Source organism: Melopsittacus undulatus, chromosome 1, assembly GCF_012275295.1.
Source record: "Melopsittacus undulatus isolate bMelUnd1 chromosome 1, bMelUnd1.mat.Z, whole genome shotgun sequence".
NCBI lineage: Eukaryota > Metazoa > Chordata > Aves > Psittaciformes > Psittaculidae > Melopsittacus > Melopsittacus undulatus.
In genome coordinates, this window is record NC_047527.1 from 26,709,631 (window position 1) to 26,735,185 (window position 25,555).

At 38.5% G+C, this 25,555-nt stretch overlaps 1 protein-coding gene across 1 annotated transcript in view; it reads left to right on the plus strand.

Annotated features, from left to right (window-relative positions):
* The first annotated feature begins 9,504 nt into the window (after positions 1-9,504).
* The window catches only part of MMP16 (matrix metallopeptidase 16), a 182,881-nt gene continuing 166,830 nt past the window's right edge, over positions 9,505-25,555 (plus strand). The window contains exon 1 of the mRNA XM_005150847.4: positions 9,505-9,917. Within this exon, the coding sequence (XP_005150904.1) occupies positions 9,786-9,917 (132 nt within the window). The 5' untranslated portion in view covers positions 9,505-9,785. The remainder of the gene's footprint in view (positions 9,918-25,555) is intronic.

Below are 25,555 nucleotides of genomic sequence, written 5' to 3' on the forward strand. Positions count from 1 at the left end.
AATCTTTCTTGGCAAATATGTGCCCTAGACAAGATGGCCCAGCATCCTGTTCAGCTGAATCTTAAATGTGTCCAACGTTGCAGAATCCACCACTTCCCCTGGCAGATTATTCCAATGGCTGATTATTCTCATAATGAAAAATTTTCCTTTTGTGTCCAGTCAGAATCTCCCCAGCAATCTCCCAGTAACTTGTACCATTACTGCTCATCTTCTCCATAAGACTCCTTGTAAAAAGGGTGTCTCCATCTTCTTTGTAGCCACCTTTCAAATACTGGTTGTACTGTTGTACAGGAAATTATTTACATCAAATATAGATTTCCTGAGGCAGGTCCTTCGGTAGTAAAAGGTAGCTCCCTTAAAAACAACAAAAGTATCAGGCTACAGCACACTGACCTGAACCCTCATGTGAATGCTGGAAATGCATCTGCTTTACACTTCTTTAGAGCTGAATTTTTAACACAATTATTTTGAATTCATAGGTTATTTGCAGAAAACTTACTGGAAATTTCCAAGTTTTATATGAGCCTGCACAGCTTCATAAGTTATCTGATAATTATTTATGGTCCCTTAATATTTTTTGTATGATATGTACTTACAGATGTACTTGAAGTCCTCATCTAAATGTAAAATTAGCTATTTTCTTTTGACTGTTGATCATTTATGTAGCTTGAAAATAAATTTTCTCTCTGTGAATATTTAGAGTTTTAAACTTTAAATTTTAGTTTTGAATGTTCCTTATGGTAAACTTTGCTCAGAACTACACTGCCTAAGGAAGAAAAACTGCAAAGCTTAGAGTCAGACACTTAAGAACTACAACTATATATATTTTAATATCACTTAAGCTAAAAATGAAGAACAAACAGCTTAGAAATAAACCAATTTACAACTAAAATACCTTATGAGCTCCAGTTCCAAAGTTGTGATGATAACTAAAGAATGCACTTAAGTGAGGATAACTTAGTCAACAAAATAATGGTAAACTCATCGATTTGATGTTCCAGACTTAAAGCCATTCCTCCTTGTCCTATCATTACATGCCCTTGTAAAAAGTAATTTTCCATCTTTCCTGGAAGGCTGAAAGGCTGCTCTAAGGTCTCCCTGGAGACTTCTCCAGGCTGAACAACTCCAACTCTCTCACACGTTTTACAGAGCAGAACTGGGGGAGAAGGGAAAAGTGGTGTTGCAAAAATCTTCAGTAGCTTTTGTGTGACTTTTCTGTGGCTGAGTTACACAAGTTACATCAAACTCAAGCAGTAAGACTTTATAGAATTGCAGACCATAATCTAACTACTTTCTGTGTATTCCTCCCAGAATACAGATGTGAAACTGGACTGCTTATCTCACTTTCCTGACAATGTTACTGACACCAAAAGCCATGTATAAACAGACTTTTCTAAGCTAATAACCTTCAGTTGTGCCTCACCACTTTATCTTCATATATTTTCCCTTTAAATGTGTGCACTGGAAATATAATGAGCTTAAATCTATTTCTGCATCTCTACACACACCTACAATGCAATCATATATACAGATAGTTTTGACATATACCTCTTTACATGAAGTCCTCCCCACCAGAAACGTTAAAGTATATTGTGGCAGACAGTAAGATTCTAGCACATTTCATCCTCTTCCCAACAATCACATCTACACCAACATCTTTACTCTTTTTCACATATTTTATGCAAACATTTTAAATTACCTGTTGCTAAGGTCATGACTGCTGCTGGAATTGCAAAGAACAGCCAGGATGGCCATGAAATTTGATGAAAAAAGCTAACAGAGTAAAATTTGGTTTAAGCATAATTATTTTAAAATTATTCCCTATCTTCTCCTTCCAGAATAAATATAAATTAAACCCCACATGTAAGAGTAAGTGGTCTAATTGAGAAGCAAACAGTGTTAAAAACAGAGGAACTGAACATTGTTTAGTCAGAGGAGCTTGGGTAGAAGAAAACTGACTCAGGTCCAAACATATTCCCCTAAGACAGGTAAAATCATCTATATGGTGCAAATAAATACTGCATGTGTGCAATGCATTTTCACACAGCATAGCTCTGGTAAACATGTATATCGTACTGCTCTAAAGAATTCTTTTTCTGAATATTTACTTCCCTTCAGCTTCCCAACTTTTTACTTTAGGGTAAGTGTGTTCATAAAAACATATCCACATTTCAATATTCCATATCAAATGGAATGCGGCATTTCAAAAATTGTTAAATGCTGCTTATTAGATCATCATCATTCAAGTTAAAATGTTGAAATTGCAAATGGAATTTTAATACTAGTTTCATGAGAATGCACATTATTATATACTTTTCTTTGACAGACCACTATTTCCAAATGACAACACCCTACCCCAACCCCCAATTATAGCAAAAGGATGCTACGATAATTCTGACATGAACGTAAGTGAAGGTTGACAACAAATGGTGAAAACAAACAGCTTGTAGCTGGAGGAGTACAGACACAGAAACTGAAACCTGTGTGTGTGATTTTTTCCCTCTCATAGTTTTATCAGATATGCATCTGTCACTTTGGGTGTATCTGCATTGCACAATAAAGGAATACAAAAGGTTGACATCAAGTGAACCTTGCTGTTCCTTGCAGGCTAACCTCCTCAGGTACATTTTCAAGTGTGGCTTTTTAAAACACATTTTCTACTGCTAACACTGCTCTCTCTCTACAAGCAGTGTGCAGTTTTTCTTCTCTAAACTATTCTCTCAGGTCTTGATCCAAAATCTCATATATAAATGGTATAAACTAAAATGATCTTAAGGAGTCATATGTTCCTGTTACTTTCAAGGGAAATAACTGCAGTTCTTGCGCTACCAGAGCAGAACTGTTTTTTAGACCCTCAACTTTAATTCATGCAAAAACAAATAAATAAATTATGCTGTGATGATAAAGATATCCTTGAATCTATATGCCAACTATAATAATTTTTTTCTGTAGTCTGAAGAACAGTAGGTCTAAGAGATGCAGTGATTTCATTTATGACACTTGTAATTATCTCTGAAATTCACCACTGATACTCAAACATTAGCTTTACTACTTATTTTACTGCCACTCATTTTGCCAGATGCAGCCAATCCACCTACGAAATTCCAGTCTTGGGTTTACTTTTCAAGTGCCAAATGCAATGCAAGTTCTCCCAGACTTCAATTGCCAAGACTTATATTTCTCCAAGTAACACTTCCAACATTCATTTGTGCTGCAAACATATGAAAAAAAAAGTACTTAGTGTGTTGAAAGTCAAATATAAAATTAATTTCTATGGGTAACAAAAGAAATTACACAGGTTGTAAGTACAGATAGCTTGGGAAGGTTAATTAATAGAGTAACTTAAATAGTCTACTTTAAACATTTTGATGTGGAATTTCCAGCTAGGTTAGAGCAACACAAAACCTGGGATAATTACTTTCCATTGAAGATTCAACTTGATACAGTGTTATGGAGGTCTTTGCGTTTATATTATAGAAGCCACCTATTAATTAGACCTTTACACACTTTTGAAACATAGTATTTATTATAGACACCTCTGTTTCTTTTTTGGCCAATCCCTTCAGTGTTTCTGAGATGACTTCATTGCTTTTCAAGCCATTTAGCTATGCCACTGTATTCTCACAACTCCTCATGTCTTCCTCCTCAAATCTGTCAGACTTACCTGTCATGCTTTGCATTATTTACTTCTGTTTCATGTGTACTTCTCTGAGCTGTTAACAATATCAATCTTACACACAGGGCACCTTGCAAAAATGAAGAAGATAATATTCAGTGTAAGATCTCACAATAAACACTGGACTGCTTTCTTTTTTACTATAGTAAACTCAGTGAATAATCACTAACACAGTCCAAAGGACAGCTGGACCACTTGTAAGCCTTTGGCTACAAAGAACCCTTTACTTTTAGACACATATGTTGGGAAATTGCTGATGGACTTGATGCTTGAATGAGCCTTTCCTGCTCTGCAGACTAAGCCAAAAATCAGAAAGCATGGAGAGAATGTATCAGGAGTGGGAGAGAAAACAGCAGCATGAAAATTGTCATAGAGAAAGTTTGATATTAACAGTTACATGGAGTAAATAGGTAAGGACTTGGCTGTTTCCATCAATTTTCTGAATTTATTTTTCATATTCCTAGAAATGTTATTATGAAAATGTTACTATTAAAAGAAAAAAAAAGATATATTATTTTCTTATTCTTTTCTTCTTACTCTTGTTCTCGTTCTGTACTTTTTTGACGTTTTTTCTTCCAAGAGCCATTTCTCATTCACACTGTATCTTCTTTATCTTTAAAATGTATTTCTCTCAGTCTTCAGCTATCCAATCATATTTTTTGTATCTATTTCTCTTGACCACTTCTCCTGCCTTAAAGAGATACCTGCTCTAGTTGGTGAAATGGGCATTGCCACCACAAAAAGCAAAACAACTGAAGGCCTGACAAATGACTCACAGATGAAATTTTACCCTCAAAATAGATCCCTGAAACAGAGAAATTGCATTTCAGACTAGGAAATGATTCTTGGGTTAGGTTAACTTTATTTGTACTCCTTGAACAAGCACCAGGGTAAATCTGAGTTGCCTCTGCTTTGTGCAGATAACTGGATGACTTACAGATGTCTTATTTAGTCTAAAATTATTCTATGATATTATAACTCTATGAATTAGAAATTCAACTTATAACTTAATATTTATTTTCTTTAGACTTTCTTCCTCTCTGATTTCACTGGCTGTGAAAAATTGCAACCAAACATGAACCAAACTATCCTGAACTATTGCTCACTTTTATGTAGGATCACAAGGAATTTTCCTTGTGATCTTACAACAGTTATGTGTGAGGTTTTAAACTGTCACTTATCTTTACTTAGGTTCTTTGTAAAGCTATTAGTGGAGTGTAAGACCACACAGTAAAGTGCATTGGCAGTATGAGTCAATTGTGCTTTCTGACTGGATAGCCTTACACCTCCAATGAACCTCGTGTAAATAATGAACCATATATACCTGAACACAGGAAATATGAGTGTGATCCTGGCAGGAATACATATTCAATGCACTATTTCCTCTTACACTGCTGAAGTCGTTTGTTGCCTTCATGTCCTATAGGATCCTTCAAATCACAGAACCACAGAATATTTCAGGTGGGAACAGACCTCAGGAGATCATCTAGTCCAATCCCCCTGCCAAGGCAGGACGACATAGGGCAGGTTACACAGGAACACGTCCAGGTGGGTTTTGAATGTCCCTAGACAGGGAGACTCCACAATGTTCCTCAGCAGCCTGTTCCAGTGCTCTGCCACCCTCAACATAAAAAAATTCTTCTCATGTTGATGTGAAACTTCATATGGACACATCTATGAAAGTCTCTTTCATTGGATAAGTTTAGAACACCTTTTCCAAATCAGAACTAAATATGTAGTGTAAGATGAATACAGATGTGTAAAATATGTAACATCTACGCCAAATCTGTTCAGCTTACTATACCTTGGAAAGAAGATGTCTTCTCCTGAAAGATTCCAGCTGGTACTGTCAGCAGCGAAGCAACACAAAATGCAGAAAGCACACTCTGTAATATTTGATTTTTTTAGTTACTGTATGTGTTTCTATTTAGAATTGATATAAACGTAAATGGAAGATTTTTGCCCTCTGTTCAAAGCTCGACATGGGAATGTTTAATGATGTCTATGTCTGCTTCTGGCAATAATCATCCACTGTAAACCTGTGACTATAGTCATCCATAAAAGATAAATTTTACAGAGTCTAAGAAACTCAGCTGGTAAATGGGCTGGCTAAGAGCAGAGGAGACAGATCTCTTCCTGCCTTTCAAAAAGGCTAAAAGTTTTAGAACTAAATGGAAATTTCAGTTTTTCAGTTTTGCTTCCCTACAAACTTGCCCTAATTACTGCTGGTAACTGCCATAGGCAAGAACAATCATATTGGCATTTGATAAAGATAAAAATCTGAAAGAAATTGTAAAGCATACAACTTGAATTATTCAAACACTTCAACAAATAGCTCACATGTATTTTTAACTGCATTTTTCTGCTTCCTTCCTTGTTTACTTTTTTACTTATCTTTTCATCTTTGCTGCTATTTTGTCTTTTCTTTAATTGCTCTCATAATTCCATACACATATAACTGTATGGAGTTTTCAATCTTCTATGTCTTTACTTTCTCACATATCCCATAAGGCTCTGACCCTACTCCTGCATGTTTCTACCCACATCTTACTCATAAATATTCAAAGACATAATTTTTCCCTCACACAAACATTCCTGAGTCACATTTTTCTCTTCAGAGATCTCTGTCCTTCATATGCCTTGCCTCTTGTCTTGGCACTTATATTAATACACTGGTACTCTCTTTCCTGACCTGTTTGCTTGTGTTGTCTCCCTCTCTCTTCCTCGAACATGCTTACAAATACTCAGGTGATTTTGTTCTCCACCATTCTATTCATACCAGTTTTTCTTCTTTTTTCTTCTAATGGATACAGTGTAAAGGAAGGAGACAGCTGTATTTGGCCCTGTGATCTTCATAATAAATAGCCATAGTTATTTATTGTCCTGACAGTGAAGATTAATGAAATTCCAGTTACAGTAATGTATCCATTTCCACTTCCTGCAGAGCCTACAAAATGCACTAGCAAAAATAGAGCTAGTGCTCGCAGAGAGTGTAAACAAGGAGGAGGTCACTTAGGAGAAGAGAAAAATCAAAAGGGATGGTATGAAGTGGGTTAGTGTTTCTTTTATACCAGTTACAGTGCTTAAGGAAATAAATTACTGATATATGAGAAACAAAAAAGTTTACTAGAGACACTAGTTTAGGAATGGCAGGAGGATAGCTGTAATATTCTTGCCTATCAAACCTTGGAAGAGATTCCACACTCCCATAAGGTATTTCGTTTCACATGCTACTACCATCACATTTTAGAAAGTTTTGCCAAACACTGAATCTGGACTTTCTGAATAATTTAGTTGATTCAATTTTTCCTCCATCCCAGACCCAGAAACAATGAAATATCCTTGTCCTTTTCACAGCAATACTTTCCTTATAAAGAAATCATTTATTCTCAGTCTTATCTGGATAAATAGATAGTATTCTTTCAACTTCTACACATCTTAGTTTCTACAGGTTTTAGTATTTTGTTATTTTCCTCTGGACTGTCCTAGCAGAAAAATAATTTGTCCTGTCAGGAGTACTGCACACCTATTAATATACTCCACAATGCCTTGTCTTTAATGGTAGCACATTGCTGACTCATATTTACTTTATAGTCCATTACAGCCCCCAGATTCCCTTCTGAAGCGCTGCTGTTTTACCAGTATCCTTTTGATTCTTCTTCCCAAATGTGATTTGCATTTGTCAGTATTAAGTTTCCTCCTGATGGTTCCAAAACATTTCTTTAATTTGTTAAAATCATTTTGACTTCCGACAGTGGCTACCAAAGTGCCAAGAGGTCCTTCTTGCTTGCTGCCAGCTCTGTATTTCATGATTTCATCATTCACATCACTAACAATCTGCAGAACAGAAAATGCCTATAAGATCAAGCAGTTAACATGGAAAAAGTGTACCACATGAGGAATTCTGCTTAAATAGCATTACTTTTCATTAGGCATAATATGACTTCTTCATTACTCTGATGATAACAACTGATGTAGAATCTACCACATTCCCATGTCCTGCTACCGTGTGTTATGAAAATTCTATACATTAATCTGCATATGTTTTAATTCTGGCCATTGACCTCAACTATTGGATTAAGGAGATTGCCACTGTTGGCTGTACCTTGTACTCCCAGGCTGTTCTGCACCACGATCAATATCTTTGCCTTTTCTTTTTTTTTTTTTTTTTTCTTAATAGCCAAAGATGTAAAAATTAGATGAATTTTTGAATATTGGAATTTTGAATTTGCTTCTGTTTTCTGTAAGCTTGCCAGTTTTCCCAGGATACATTATTGTGATAGCTTGCCTTATTAATGTGTATCACACCACATTCCTTAGACTGGATAACATATCAGAGGGCTGCACAAAATGCCACATTAACCATAAAATCTCTGCAAGAGTGGTTTATCTGCCCTGCACAATATCCAGCACAAACTTTGTTAGTGCTACAGGTATTTCCACATTATTTTCCCTTGAATACACGACCACGTATTTGGACGCATTAAAGCAGATTTTCAATCAACACAGTGCCCAGATTTTGCTCAGTTTGTTTATGTCACTGTTAATTGCACTACCACGATTTCTGTGAACTTTGTCAGCAACGATTCAGGATTTTCTTCTGAGCAGCGAAAGGAACAAATGGCCCCAGGACGCCCTCTAGACTTCACGGTCATCCGACCCCTGCACTTCAGACGCTCCATCCCTCCGCCTCAGCTGCCATCCAACCTCCTTTACAACTGCCTGAAAGGCGGTTCTAGAGAGGTGGGGATCAACCTCTTCTCCCAAGTAACAAGTGACTGCACAAGACGAAACGGCCTCAAGCTGCGCCAGGGGAGGTTTAGGTTGGATATTAGGAAAAAAAAAATTCTTCACTTACAGGGTGGTCAAGGATTGGAACAGGCTTCCCAGGGCAGTGGTGGAGTCACCGTCCCTGGAAGTATTCAAAAAATGTGTAGATGAGGCCCTCAGTGACATGGTTTCGTGGTGAACCTGGCAGTCCTGAGGTAACTAACGGTTGGACTTGATGATCTTAAAGGTCTTTTCCAACCTCGTTGATTCTAAGATTTTATGACCTCGGTGTGCCGCTCGCTCTGCCAGCTCCTCCGCCACAGTCCGCCTCGGTGCGTGCAGAGTGAGGTACCGAGGCGGCGCGGACAGGCAGGCGGCCCGCACCCGATGGCGGTAGGGGACCGCCGAGGCTGAAAGACCCGCTCGCCCCGGCGGCCGCTGCCGGCGGCAGCCGAAAGGGAGCAGACAACGCACAGGGCGGGCGGGGAAGACCGCTGGTGACACTCAACTCCCGCACCCCGCTGGGAGGGATCCTGGATCCTCTTCGTGAGGAGGGGAGGGGCGGGCCGCCCTGCCAGCAGATCGGGCTCTCGTACGGCTGTTGGGGTACGATCATGTAAGGAAAGGCCGAGCGCGCCTCCCACGCGGTCCCCCCGCACAGCCGCTCTCGGAGGCAGCGCGTTTGCAGCAGCCTGGCTGCGCGGCCAGCGCGGCCGCACGGCGGCGGAGCGGCAGGGCCGCCTGGCGGACCCACTGCCTGTGAAACGCCCAATAGGCGGGGCCATGTAGATTTCGGCTGAACATTCTGGAGTGGAGGGGATCGGCGGGGGGCGATGTGAGGCGAGGCGAAGTTAGGCCAGGCCGGGCCAGGCAAGGCAAGGCAAGGCAGTGTGCCGAGCCGCGCCGAGCCGCGCCAAGCGGCGCCAAGCCGAGCCGAGCTGAGCCGCTCCGCCAGGCCGGCCTTCCCTGGGAGGGGGAGGAGATAGAAGGAGGAGGGAGAAGAGGAGGAGGAGGAGGAGGAGGAGGAGGGAGGAGAGGTAGAGAAGGGAGGACACGGAGAGGCGGTTGCTGCTGCTGGGCAGAGGGGAGCCGTACTGAAGCTGCGGTTGCACTCGGACGCCACATTCCCTCTTTACGGGACTGGTGGTGAGGATGAGCGAGAGCTGACCCTGCCGCTGCCGCCGCCAGTGCTGTGAAGCGCCTGCTCCTCCTCCTCCCCTGCTGTGGGTGAACCTGCGCTACGGGCTCTTCACCGACACGGCCGGGGGTTGGTTTGTTTGTGTATTTGTTTAAGGCAAGGTGAGAGAAAGATCTTCCACCCGCTGAAGCACAGTTCACTATGATCGTACTCGCATCCAGCACTGGAAGCCGGTTGGATTTCGTGTCTCAGTCTAGGGTGTTTTTCTTGCAAACCTTCCTTTGGATTTTATGTGCTACAGTGTGCAAAGCGGAGCAGTATTTCAATGTGGAGGTAAGATTAACCGTATGCTTGTGCGAGCGTGTGCTCCCCCTCTCCCATTCCCCCTTCCCTTCCATCCCTTAACCGAAATGAAATAGCCAGTCAGCTATGTCTTCCAGCAGTCAGGGTAAACGTCTCTGATGGCTTTCTTTCCAGCAGCCGATAGCTAGCTCCTCTCCTTGAGTTCCCTGCCCGCTGGATGCTTTTCGGCCGGAGATCCCGCTGTCCACAGCCGCACAAAGCGCGGAGCTGGGCGCCGGGCGCAGCCTCAGCAGCCGAGCTGCTTTCGCCCGCCCAGCGTGGAGGGGAGATCCTCGCCTTGGGCACGGGGGACTCTTGGGGTAAAGGATGTATCTCAGGGAAGACTGTGAATATCTTGGGCTTAAGAGAACACTGTGTTGCTGAGTTCTCCTTTTTTTAAAAAAAAAAATGAAGAATGAATGAAAGAGCCTTATGGGAACCAGAGGAAGGAAACAAGATTTTGGCACGTTTCTTTGTGGTAAAGTATTTGACAGTTTCCTATTCAAAGTCAACAAAAGTTGCCACGGCATAAAGGTGCAGCTAGAGCACAAAAGTTTGAGGGTGTGGAGGACCAGGAAACAGCATTTTTCCAAGTGAAAAATAAAATGTGGGGATATCTAGATGGGGCAAACCCTAAGAGTTTACAGTGACACTGAGAATTCAGCGGGCATCCACTTACAGTCACTCTTTTGTACACTCCCAGTTTTCCGTCTGGGTTTTTTACGTAGTGCTTTTTGTTAACTGATGTTCCTTTACTTACTTATAGTCTTTGCGTATATTCTTTCTGTCTTTTTCTCTCCTGTCACTTCATTCGTTCTGCTGTGAGCCCCGTTTCTTAATCTGTTTCAACGTGATGTGTGTATTTCCGTCTTCTTTTCCCTGCCTGTTCGACTTCCTCATCTTTCTTGTCATGTGTCTCTTTTTAATTTAATATGGGCTCTTTCAACTTCTGTTTTTCTCATAAATCCCTGTGTGCCTTCACTTTCTTCCATCCTGCCAGTGCCACTCCAAACTTTATGCTGCACCCATCCATTGCCCCAATTTTTGTTTCTAGTTTCTTTCATCCCTTGGGTTCCCACAATTCTTTCAGAGAATAAAGCCAGTGGCTTTTTCTCTGTCTCGCACATATGTGCACTTGCTTGTTTCACATGAGCTCTTGTTCTCACTCACTGACACTCATTTTTGCTACTGTCTCTTGTCAGAATTACTCCTGCAGATGATCCTCTGTTCCTAGACTGTTTCCTTCTTTGTCTGAAGTTTTTACCTGTACTTCTTCCCCCTCTGAGACACGCAAGATGACCTGAAATGTGTAAAAACACCCCCACTTTTTCTTTCCCCATGATTGCTTTCATTCAAGTCTTTTCCTATACAGGCAGTTTCCCTTGCCACATGCAGTCCTCCTCTCAGCTTAACAGCACACATCCATAGCTTGTCTCTTTGACTTGTATTGCTTCAGACAGTATTGTCTTTTTACTCCATCGTTAAGGTATTTCCCGTTTATTAGTCCTAGTCTTTTTTTTCTCTGTCATCTACGTTCTAGTTGGTCTTGCTTGTTCCATATAAGCAGTGTGCATCTCTGCTTCTGTTTGATTGTAAGCTCTTTGGGGCAGGACTCTTGTCTCCTTTCATGTTTATGTGGTGTGTACTGTGTTCAGGTACAGAATACAGTTGTGAGACTTTTGATATATAAATATTAAAGTCACAAATTTCAGAGTGCACGTTGAAGTTTTATCCTTCTTTTGCTCATGTCCTCAGCTGCCTTTACCGATGAGCAGGGGAAGACAGTATGGAAGAGAGGAAGTTGCTCTCTGTATCCTCTCTAGGCTTCACAGGCTGGCCCCCTGCAGGGTATAGGGAAGAAATTCCAGCGACAGAACTTTCTCCTCCCACAGTAGTCTGCTTTGCTGGCATCTGGCTCTGCTGGAGAGACGGGCGGCAGATGGAGCTAGTGTGGGAGGAGAAAAAAGATTGGTTTAGTCAAGTGGAATATGAACAGGAGGCCAACTCCAGTCAGAAGGAGGTTTTATGAGAAAAGAAGGGAAGCACTTTCTTTTTTGCCACCTCTTCCATATGGAAAACCGTACATTTTGAGGGCAAAGGCAGTATCGGGAGCAAGAAACACTGCTGGGTGGAACGAAGTAGCATGTGTCTGTGATGAGAGCACATATTTCTCCCTTTTGAAATAGGCCATCTCTTGTTCTTCATCTCAGCTCTTCAGAAACAAAGTGTGTTATCATATGTCAGTGCTCCCAGTCCGTTTTCATATTTAAGTCTGAGCCACAAATTGCTGGGAGCTAAGAGAGTTTCAGGGAGTTACTCTGGTATTTAAGCTTTCCTAATATGCAGCTTTACCGTGGGCCTTTGACAACTCTCAGTGACATGATCCTGGGCTATGTAGACCTAAGATCTGCCCCAGAACAGCCATTGCCATGTTCACATTGTTTGAATAGCACTGAAAATTCAACTTTCCCTTCACTGAGAACAGCAAAGGCTAAAAGCGTGGGAAATTTGAGGCAAAAGACTTGGCAACAGCATGCATGTATTGTACTGTACAATCCTCCGTGTCAGCACAAGTGCATAAACCAGTTGTACTTAATAGTAAATTATGAAAATATGACAAGTATTTCTTATAACAATATGAATATACAAAGTATGGTTCAGAAAAGAAGTAGTGTACATACAGTTGAATGAAGTGTTACTGAAAAATGCTTAGGGTGGTTAGAAAGCAGTGGGTTTGTTGTTTTTTTTTAATTCCTTACTGTCTCTAAGCAAAGTCCAGATAATACCTCTTGAACATTAGAAAATGTGGAGATCATTTACTTCTTTTTGTTGTTCTTTCTCATTTAATTCACATTCCTGACCGATAGACAAAATGTGTGCAATAGTATATAACGTTTTGTTTTGGTATGTTTATTTCAATGTGGGTTTGTTAGGCTGTGAGCCAGGGCAGTTCTTAACAGATACTACTATAGCTCAAAGACAATAAATAATAATATTATCTTTTAAAAGAAAACAGAAAGCTGGAGTTTACAAGCTTGTGTGAACATTATTGTTCCTCGTAGTTTGGTAACCCTCTGTGAAATTTCTTTTAACTATACATTTTCATGGATGAAGTCTGTAAGTTTCCGATGATAGCTGAGTTGTCAATCCAGAAATGTATTCATGTATACAGTATTTCATGTATAGACATAGTTACGTAGGATTCAGATACTGGAGTACAGGACTCTGGAGGGGCACACTTGCACTCTTGAGTCAGTGAGAGCTTTATGGTAAAGCTGCATGACAGATGATTGTAAACTGATATTTTAATCATGATAAAGCTTAGGGTTCACATAGTCTTATGTGTTGGAAGATTTTAGCATTAATTTTCAAAGTACAGTGGTTGCCAGTTGCATTCTTGTGAGACTTTGTTTCTGACATCATGTGAAAAGCTAAGGACTACACTGCTAGCTCCGTCTTCTCAGTACTGAACTACTGGTTCAAAACGATCACTAAGTAAGTGCACTAACAGAAGAATTAGTCCATCAGTGTAGAGTTTCTCTACTATTTTCAGCTATTTCTGTACACTTGCAGAGGAAGGTAGACATGAATGAGATAGTGGATGGAATAATAGTTGTTAAAAGAATGTTTTAAATGTAAAACTGGAAAAACTGAAACAAAACCCACAAAAGGTAATAGAACAAGCAACTTTCCCTTCCCGCCCTCCCCAGGTGTCTCAATATAGTGATAATACCTTCTGTTGCTTGAAGGTAACTCCTTTGTATGATTAGCTGGTGAATGAAGTTGCTAAGCCACTGTCCATCATATTTGAAAAATCATGACAGTCAAGTGAAGTTCCCAATGACTGGAAAAAGGATAATATAACCCCATTTTCAAGAAGGGGAAAATGGATGACCCAGGGAACTACAGACCAGTCAGTCTCACCTCTGTGCCTGGCAAAATCTTGGAGCAGATTCTCCTAGAAAGCATGCTAAGGCACATGAAAAACAACAAGGTGCTTGGTGACAGCCAGCATGGCTTCACTAAGGGGAAAGCCTGCCTGACCAATTTGGTGATCTTCTATGATGGGGCTACGGAACTGATGGACGAGGGTAGAGCAATTGACGTCATCTGCCTGGACTTGTGCAAAGCATTCGACACTGTCCCACATGACATCCTTGTCTCAAAATTGGAGTGTCATCAATTTGATAGGTGGACCACTCGGTAGATAAACAATTGGCTGGCTGGCCCCACTCAAAGAGTTGTGGTCAATGGCTCAATGTCCTGCTGCAGAACAGTACTGAGTGGTGTCCCTCAGGGATTGGTTTTGGGGCAAATCTTCTTCAACATCTTTGTTGCTGACATGGACAATAGGATTGAGTGCACCCTCAGCAAGTTTGCCGATGACACAAAGCTATGTGGTTTGGTTGATACACTGAAGGGAAGGAATGCCATCCAGAGGGACCTTGACACACTTGTGAGGTGGGGTGATGCCAGCCTCATGAAGTTTAACCATGCCAAGTGCAAGGTCCTACACCTGGGTGGGAGCAATCCCAGGCACAGCTACAGGTTGGGCAGAGAAGGGATTCAGAGCAGTCCTGCAGAGAAGGACTTGGGGGTGTTGGTTAATGAGAAAATGAACATGAGCCATCAGTGTGCGCTTACAGTCCAGAAAGCCAGCCGTATCGTGGGCTGCATCAAAAGGAGCGTGACCAGCAGGTCAAAGGAGGTGATCCTGCCCCTCTACTCTGCTCTCGTGAGACCTCACTTGGAGTATTGTGTGCAGTTCTGGTGTCCTCAACATCAAAAGGACATGGAACTGTCAAAAGAAGTCCAGAGGAGGGCCACGAGGATGATCAAGGGACTGGAACACCTCCCATATGAAGATAGGCTGAGAAAGTTGGGTCTGTTCAACCTGGAGAAGAAAAGGCTGCGTGGAGACCTCATAGCAGCCTTCCAATATCTGAAGGGGAGTTTATAAGGATGCTGGAGTGGGACTCTTCATTAGGGATCGTAGTGGCAGGACAAGGGGTAACAGATTCAAACTTATACAGAGAAAGTTTAGACTGGATATAAGGAGGAAGTTCTTTACTGTGAGGGTGGTGAGGCACTGGAATGAGTTGCCCAGGGAGGTTGTGAATACTCTGTTCCTGACACTGTTCAAGGCCAGGTTGGATAGTGCCTTGGGTGACATGGTTTAGTGTGAGGTGTCCCTGCCCATGGCAGGTGGTTGGAACTTGATGATCTTGAAGTCCTTTCCAACCCTAACTATTCTATGATTCAATGTTTTTTGGAGTGTCTACAGATCATCTTTCACAGGTATCATCTATATAGACTGTACGTATATATTCTTGTGTTCCTAAAGCCAATAATATTGTACTGTTTGAGCTGGTATCATCCTATGAGTTTATCTTCTAATGTTTTTTGTTGATTTATTTATATATTTAAATTATATATATGTGTGTATTTACTATGAAATATTCACTAGAAAAGAAATTGAAAAATGATGTCACCATTTTGTTAAGGGAAAAATGCTTACTGAAACAAGAATACCTTGTTTGGAAGACAGGATCAGCATGCATCTAGAATTAATCTCCTGATGCTAATACTGCCTACTGTTACTCAATTGAGCATCTATGTAAACCCTGTTGAGCAAAGAAGTATTTTTTTAGAATGGCACCTAGCTTCATTGACTGTGTCTGTGATGTGGAAAATACTAGAGAGAAAGCATGCTTCATCATCTCTCTCCTCAAGCTGGCAGTTATGCTCTGTTTTCCTTCTTCTAATGCTAAATGTGTAGACCTGAATCCCTAGTGTAGGTTTGAAAATTACACAGCTCTTTAAGGCCATACAGTTATTTCTTCATTTTCAGAGGTGGAAGTGTTAAATTGCGTACTGTGGAACAAAATACAGTAGAATCTGAACTTCAGGAAAATACCATTAGTTTCTTTTATGGTAAGAAGTGCCTGTGAACCCCATTGTTTTCATTGTTAATAACCTTACAATTAGCCTCCATATCCTGCTGAATGGTAAAGCATCACCTTTTCTCGCATAGGCTTTGGGTCTTTTAAGCTTAAAACCAGACCAGTTTAATTCTTCAGCTGGTAACTGAAAAGGAATATACATTTGGAATGGGAAAAAGTCATCCAGTATCACCTTTACACACTTCTTAAGAAGTGGGTTTGATTATCAGGCTTGCAAGTGCAACACAATATTTTTATAATTTGTTAAAATTCGAGATCAAAACTGTATAGAAGCATTTAAGATGGTTTTGGTATAACTAGTGGCATGTGTTCTAAAAGGAACTTCCCACGATGTTCTGTGTTGTTTCTAGTTGTAGTCAATGTACATGATTCTCAGTTATTTAAAATCTGAATCTTACTTTTATATAAGGTATGAGCTAAATGAATTGGATTTTTGTTAGAACAAGAAGTTCAAATTGAAATTACTAGGATGGAGAGGAATTACTGAATCAGGTGGTGGAGGTGATTAGCGGGTGAAATACTAGTCAATAAGAATACAGATATAATGTGGTGTATTTCATATTTGCTTTTGAGGAAATTCAGATGCATAGAAAACCTGTAAAGGCTTCTAATGAGTAGATATATCTAGATAAGAAAAATAATGGGAAAGTTAAGTGTCTGATTGATAGGCAACAGAACACTTTCTTGTCGTAGAAGGTGAATGACTACTATATAATGAACTGGCTCTCATTTGATAGGAAGAAATATGTATAGAGACTGGTAGCTGGCAGAGTACATTCTCTACTGTAATATAAACAATAATTCCTGTTTACAAAAATTTCAGTTGGTCAATTTTCTACTGTAAAGCAGGAAATTATTTTGTGCTTCTGATGTTGCGGGGAAGTTTATGGATTATGTTGCATATATGTTGTTCAAAGACAGATTGAAAAGATGGTCACGGTTCTTATGAGTTCACAATTGATGTAATATGTTAGACCGAGACATTTGTTTATACTTGTGGTTCATCTTACTGTCCTATTGGAAATTTTTGCCTGTTTTGTGTTTAAACGTCAGACCTCTTAGTGATTCTCAATTCAACTAAAAAAATAAAATGGCTAAAAGATTTATGTAATCACTTTATGTAGGGAAAGATAAATCTACCAAAATTAGGAATACTTCCAAAATTATGATATTCCTAATGTTTTCTGACATGAGGTCTTACTAAAACAAATATACAATCTATTAGCCTACCTAAAACCCCTGAACAAATGCAAGCTTTCCGCCTTCCATTATTCAGAAGGCATAATGTTAAACTGCATAACCATTCATTGTTTCTTCAGAGTGGATATATTGTGTTCTTTAACTGGTTTAAGATTTATGCTGCTCTTCGTCAGTTTTATTTGAATCCATCTAAAAGGTCAGTACTTGCTCTAGGCACCTCAGCTCTTCTTATGCACTCATCAAGACAGAGTTGTAAGAGTTTATAAGCTAGAATGCAGTATTATATAGAAAACATTTCAAACTGTATCTGTTTTCAGTATTTTAGTCTGTCTCATTCTTCTACTTTACTGTGGAGTTAAACACTGGAGAACTTTGGCTTAATGCTTTTTGACGATCTTTTAACAATGTAACTTAAAAAAGAAAAAATTAATTATCTATTTAAATTGCTTAGTTCTTCTCACCTCTCTATGTCTGATTCCACTCTGTTGTCTGACCTGTTTGCTATCATCAAACCACATTATTGACCATAATCTGAAGGAGCAGGTTAAATCTGTTTAATTTGTTATCTGTGATATGTCAAATGACAGATTTGGTTTCATTTTGTATGAGGAAGACCAGGATTAGTACTGCAAACATGGTTTTAGTTGGCACTGAAATGGATTTGAAAAATAATTATAATTAGAGCTTTATCCTTTAAAGAGGGGTCATGCTTTTTGGAACCTTTATTTATCGGTTGCCTGGCAACTGTTCATTCATGTTCCTGCTTATCGTCATTCATTATAAGCATCTTTGCTGTATAGTAAGAACAAGTACATGGTAACAATTTATTTCTTTGCTGAATTAAAATTGACATATAAATTACTGACATAGAAAAAAATATTTCTGTAGTTTTAGTTATTAACCGTAAGTGTTGGTACAATGTTTCTCTACTTACTAACAGCTGGATTATACCAGTTGAGGAGTAATCTGCACTTCAAATGTGATCATAATGTTCCTAGCATACCTTTTGATGTATTACAGTACATAATTGACTTAGGGGCTTGTTCAGGTGTTCTTGTCATGCTTAACATCTCCTGTTAACTTCAGGATAAAGGCTTCAGGATGTGAAAGAACTTGTCTCCTGTGATTTCAGTTTTGGCATTAGGCAACCGAGTCTCAGGTGATGAGACTTGAACCCATTATTTGGAAAGGGGTTTAAAATTTTGGGATTAAAACTGCTGTGACATGGGATATGCAGCTGAAGCAAAGAGCCACAATAGAACATTAAAGTCACTTGATGGGTTCTCATTGTAGAAAAAGAGCAGTTTTTATCACATTGTGAGAAAACATTGATAAAGCATATTATTTGACAATTGTTTTGTGACTGTCAATGAAAAATATTTTGCCTTTTGTATTAATTCTTTATGAATTGTACTGTAATTGACCCCAGTGTGGAATAGCAGTGTGGAATGGGACAGTTGTACTGTGGAACATTCATAGAAGATGCCTCTGCATGTTGGGAGGAATATTGGAACAAATTCCTTATAGCTGCATCTTAAAACAGTGTCTGTCACTGCAGGGCCAGGGTGGAAGTAGATTTGTCTCTCTGCTGCTGCCTCTTGGTAGCAGTGGTTTTGCCTCAGTACTGGACAGCTCATAGGTTAGGGGAAGAATGTCCCTCTGAGACTGATGCCCTCAGCTTTGAAGATTCTGGTTGTATTAACTCAGCAGTACTCTTCATACCATGCCACAATTATGGGGGACAAAGCAGCTGCTGTGAGACAAATCCACTTTTCAGATTTTTCATAAGCTTTTCCCTCTCACATGACATGTCTGTAATACATGAAGATGCAGCTGTGTGTTTTTCTATTCTATGAAACAGTTGAACTGGTTTCACAGTTGTATGGATAATTTGAAAAGAAATGCTAACCTCATAAAATCTGGTCTTTAATTTTTTCCTCCTGATTTTGTAGAGAAACAGCCATTTTATTTCATTGGTTCTGTTCATTTTTGCTGACGTATAATCAAATTTCACTTACAAGTGTGAAATACAGGTTGACAAGGGGGAGACTTGCCTTGTCAGAAAATTACCACCTGAAAGGCACATGGAAACATATCTATTTCTTTAAAACATGATTGCAAAAGAGGAAACCAAGCATTGCTTTCAATGGGTAGAAAGTCAATTCCTTTAAATGTATCAGTGGGCATTTGCAACATGCGCCAAAGAGGAAATTGCTTCATGTTTTGTATTGCATCCAGATCTGAAGGTGATGATCCTGTCATATTTTTCTTTCTTACCTCAGACTGGTTGTGTGATGCTCTCCTAGGGTATTGCTGTGACCCACTGTCTTTGCAGAGAAATTGACAGGTTGTGTTTGTCTACGTGTCATGGTTTACACGCTGTACAGAATAATAATAATACAGTTAATTGGATGTATAAAAAACGATCTGTCTTCCACACAATAAAATCTGTTATTATTACTACAAGTAATAGTTTTATAGTGCTAACTCTACTGCATGATTTTAGTTTTGGTGAGTGAGGCTTTTTCTTTTTTTTTTTTTTTTCTCATTACTTGGTATATTTTAAAAAATAAAATAATGTATGTAAAAAATCCCCAAACCATGAACAAACAGAACCTGGAATTGTGTTCCATTCTTTTATTTTCCTCATTGATTATACAGTGCTGGATTCTGATACTTCTGTCCTTCATTACTTGTACATGGAATGCCAGCTTTGGTAAGGTCTTTATTATCTCTTTCTTTGTTGCATGTATTTTTAAACATGTTTGGAAAAGGAGGTGATGTAAGTGACTGTGGCATGTGGGCATGGAGATCTGAGTTTTGTGTCCAGTTGCGTCATGAGTCTTCATATCGATCACATAGCTTACTCATCTTTGTAACGTTTCTTGTACAAATATGAAGTAGAATAATTGAAGAATGTTTGCTGCGTTTTCCAATGCTTGTCAAGATCAATAGAAGTGATGTAAAAGAGCCAGTAATATGTCTTCACTCACTTGTCTCAGAACTATTTAACATTTTTCATAATAAGTAGTAGAGGGATATAATAAAATACAGCATTTCAGTTTGATCACCTGTGTAGTAATTCAAGTAGTGAATATGTTAAAAGAGACAAATACCAGATCAAAAAAGGTGAAAAACATGTCTACAACACTTCAAACCCCGGCTAATTTAGTTTTATTGACCTTTTTTAAAGTCTAAGTACCAAAACTTGGTAGAGAACATTATCAGTAGGGTTATGTGGAGAATGTCATTAGATGGCTGAAGATAGAAAGTATCACATCCTCTTTCAGAATTAAAGTTTGAATAATTTTTGTTACCCCAGTACAAAACCAGATAGTCTGCTAAGAATGTATTTAAATAAATGTAAAAGTCTAAACAAATAAAATGGATTTTGGATCAGATTGTAAATGTTATAAAATGAAAAATTAAAAAATGCTCTTTTTTTGAATGAATGTACTTTTTAGTAAGTAAATTGTTCCAGAAACATTCATATTACCTTATCATCACAGTATCTAAGCTGCTTCTTTTTTGTTTGAATATTTGTGGATTTATATGAAGTACAATAAAAGATTGGCCTTTCAGTGCTCCAGGTATTAATGTGTTTTATTAGACACCACTAATAGGCAGACGTGCTGCTCATGTATCCCTGGATGTTAAAAACATAGTAGTGTAAGGATGAGGCACTGGGAAAATAAGAGCCTTGCTATGCTGACATCTTAGGTATGGTAGAAGTGGAAACCGAATCTTGTTTTACAGGGTTCCTGTACTATGATTTCACATTATGACCCTCCTTCTTTCCACTTTCCTCCTTACTTTTTTTTCTTACTTCTTTCTTTCTTATCTCCTGTTTTGATCATATTTTTTTAGTGTTCTTTCCTGTTAACTTGTCTTCATACAGACTATTGCCTGCAGCCAAGGAAAGTCATTATTCATTATTGAGCCATAGAATCAGAGATATTAGAGATGGAAAGATTTATCAAGAGCCTATTTCTCTGCCAGTGCAGGACTGCTAACTATTGTATATTTGCTGGAGTTTTGTCAAGTTTTAAAATTCACAGTGGTGGGACTTACAAAATTAGAATTCAAAAAAACCCCGAACCTGGTAAAAGTACAGTAGGGAAAACTACAGTGGAAGATTTCATTTCAATAGACTTTTCCTTTGGCTACTGGCAAGAGATTGAAGTTGGCTGAGGTTAAGCAATTTCTGATAGAAAGTGATGTCTGTTCTGTAATCCAGGATGATAGAAGCTGTTTATAGGCATAGATGACATTCACCAGTTGGTAGTTCAGTGTATTTCTTTGACTTCACAGAATGAAAAATAGAGGAGGGGCAGAAAGAAATGAAGGATTTATTTTTTCACTCAATTTGAAATCCTTAGTAGAGTTGAAATGGACTAACATTGCCTGATTCTAGAAGATAATGTAGATGTGTGTGTGGATTGCTGACACAGTCTCAGGAGGACTTGACTAACTTATGATAATTTTCTTAAAGTGCTGTGCCTTGTATTGCAGTATTAATACTTAGTGAATAAAACTGGATGTTAGTAGGTGTGTTATGGATAAATAGGTATTGCGCTCTGTTAAAGAATCTTCTTTTGGAATTTCATGCATTACATCATTACTGTGGTCACAAACACAGATTTAAAGATGTTCATGACACTGACATATATGCGCTGTCATAATGTCTGTGCTTTGCAAATTATTTAACACTTGGGAAACAAGGATCTCAAGATAGTCAGTGTTGAGTCTGTTTATTGGTATACACCCTGATGGTGAGATTTGTGCAGGGAGATTTGGATGAAGTAAATTTTCCAGCAAGTGTGCAAGCTGTAAGGTTAGATTTGGAAAGGGATTTGTTTTGAGAAAACAATACTTAAATTTAGGTGTTCAAATATGCTGTACCTGTATCCTATATATTAATAAGTCTGAAGTCAGTGAAAGAGAGAAACTGATTCATCTGATCAACCAGTTAATGTTTGTATCAGAGTGAATTGGATCTTTTTCTGGGCTCTACTGTTAGTATTCACTATTAATATGATTCAGTTGCTTATGAATGGGCATCCAGCACTGTTTGATGTGCCTTTGTCTGAGATGTGCAAAAGGCTGACAGAAATAACATGGGGTCTACAAAAGCTGCATCTTTTTAGGAAGCCAGGCTGTGTGTCCTAAGTAATCTCAGGTGACATTAGACACTTCTCTTTAGTTTTCTAAATCCTGTTCCCAATTTTAAGTGATGGTAGAGGGTGTTAAGACACCTGTAGACACTGACATTCAGATGTTGTAATTTGGGTCTGAATCCCTGCCCTCTGCAATGGTGGGGATTCATTAATCCTTGTCTAGGTACTTGATACTGTACTGTCCCTGGGGTTTGTCTTGCTTGGCCTCTAGATGATGTTATAGAAAAGCATAGGCCTCCTAAATGTCTGATGATATATCTGCCATCCCGTGGATAATGTAGATCACCTCAGATCACACCATACACCTGTACTTCTGATAAAACTAAGGACATAACTTCATTTTTATGGAATTACATTTTTTACCCTGTCACTCTGATGCCCTGCGCATTAAGAACAGTATCCTTGAGTGCAAAAGGCTAACACTTTCTTATGTCTTTAGAGTGCATTATTTTTAATAATATAGGGATTTATATCCTAATTTTTTTATATGTTTGTATATTTTATATTTATATATTTTAATAGTATAGGTTAGGGATATAAAGAATGCAACATTTCCCTGCTGACAGAAAAACAGGCAGTTTTCCCTTCAACTGTAACGAGACCAGGTCTAGCCCTGTTTAAATCTGTGTGAAACGTATTACCTAATTTACAGCAAATACTGCTCACATGTTTTACAAACTCAGTGCTTCTGACTGTTGTCTGATGCCTTACCATAAATGATTTTAAATGCTGTCTTTCCTTCCTAGACATAGAAACCTCTAAACAGGTATTTGTTGCTCTTGAGAGAACAGAATGTTAAGCATCTTTATAAGCAGTAATTAGAAAATATATTTTAGAAGAATAAGCTTGCTAAATGTCTACTGTCTGATAGACAATCCCCAAGAAGATAAAAATGAAAATGACATTGTAATAATTTATTTGGGTAAGAGCCCTAGGCTCTCAAGAATAATTAGCAATGTTTTCAACTACTTTTGTTATGTAAAGTAACATGTGGATTAATTCAAGAGAAATTTACATTTCTGTGTTGATAGCAGAATTTAGATCTCGCCATAGACAGGTATGTGTTTCATTGATCTATTTACACTGCTTGCTTTAGTTCCTCAGAACTGTGGAGATAACTGGGTCAGAATAAGAGTGGTATTGGTCAGCTTGTATTTATATATTTACTTATTATATGTAAGTCCAAAATTTAAAATACCTGAATATGCTACCTGATGTACTATTTTACGTGAGTTTTCTGCTATCATGTAATTTATGGAGAGACTAGATCTACTGTTGATTTTTAGGTCTGCATTTGGGAAGGAAGAATGATATGTTTGCAGTCTTTTATTCTATAAAAGCTTCCTTTGTGATATTTACCTATTTTCCTTTTTTTTTTTTTCGCCAACAGGCTTATTTAGAGAAAAAAACCCCAGTATTTTAGTTCCTTTGTGAATAATCCTATCATTTTTCCTTGCTGCCAAGATAATTCACTTTTTGTCCCAACAGTGGGAAAACGATAGAGTCATTGTTCTTCATAGATTAATTGCTTAGATGACTTTTCCACTGATATTAGAGAATTTTTCTCTACATGCAGGATCTTTCTAAAGAGGAGATGTCAATTTAATTTGGGCCAAAATATTTGAATTCTATAGAAATATATTCTTTTTTTGGCTTTGCTCAAAATAAAAAATCTATTCCATTTAAAGGGGGTTTTAAATGCCTTTATGCATATTCCCTCCCTACTTTAAATTTTCAGCAGCAGCAGAGGATTTTTAAGGTGAATCTAAGCTTTAAAAATATTTGAACAATACATTCTGTGATGTTTTGTAATCGTTATGAGTGAATAAAGGCAGAAGAGCCTAAAGCAGCCATAGCTTTTCTCACTCTAGGAGCATGGTTTCGTGATGGACTTGGCAGTGTTAGGTTAACACCTGGACTCAGTGGTCTTAAAGGTCTTTCCCAACTTAATGATTCTAATAGAATAGAGAAATTCATCATACCTGTTAGCTTTAGCGTGATAGCTAGAAAGGACAGAATGAGAGAAAAGGACAGAGTGGAACTTTAAATGCCCCACAGTGCAAGGTCTTTGTAGGTGTTAACTTTTTTTTTAGAAATAAAATAATTACATGTGTAGTTGAAAATTGTGTAATGGTATTTGATAAAATATCTAATTAAAAAAATGGTTATTTTTTTTACTTTGGAATACAACATTCAGAGTTGCTGAAAAAAGTCCGCAGTCTTCAGATTTATATTGAAATGCAGAGCATAAATATGCTTTTGCTCCATGTTTGTTTTTTTTTTCTTCTTCTTTGGAGCTCATACACTATGCATATTTCAGGGATGAGAAGAATCTGTTTATAGACAGCAAGAAGAAGGAAATCCACTCACACTTGATCTGTTTTCTTTTACATAACTGTTACTTTCTTACTTATGTGTTTACATCACGATAAGATATCTGTGTCTAGTGGTCTTGATTGCCAATCTTTGATGAGATTCTGACTTCATTGAGTGGGTCTCATTGTACCATTGATTTCATTGAGTTGAAGATTTTATTCCAAGCTATTTGAAAGCACTGAATTGTCAAGCATTTTAACAGAGTAAATTAATAGTTTGTATATATTAAACATGTTTGATAAATATTGTTGTGGAAATCTATAGGTTTAACCTATGGGATTTTAACCTAAGGGACAGAATTGGTAAAAAAAAGAGGTGGTGATATAGTATGTGTAAACTGCATCTTGTGGTTAGAAGAAAGTTTTAAATCATTAGAGGAATTGTAGTCTTAAACAACTTTCCAGAAAGAACAGTAGGGAAGTAAAGCAGGGGAGAAACAGTTAACTTCTTTCCAGATGGAATGTAACTATTTAATGAAAGGGCTTACATAGTATTACTTCTCTCATTAGCAGTAATGGACTGGATTCCTTCCTTGTCCTGTACCCTCAGTCTAACTAATTTTCCTCATTCAGTGAGGCTGATGGCTCTACTGACAGCCATTGACAGTAATGTTTATTCTTCTGTATTAGTCTGTCTGCCTTAAGAACTCCGTTGCTATTGTATTAGACAAAAAGTGTGGACTGTTTTTCATCAGTTGAGTTCTCCACTTCATTGCTTTTTTGTCACTTTCTCTACTCAGACACCATGTGTGAAAGATAAGAAATTCACAGTTAAGGAAGAAACTGGATATTTTCATTATACCCAGTTAAGCCAAGTCTTCTGGAAACATACCAAATGTTTAAGATGAAACCTATCTAGCAGTAGCCACAGTGCTCACTTCGTACCTCTTTTCATCTTTATCTTCAAAATTATA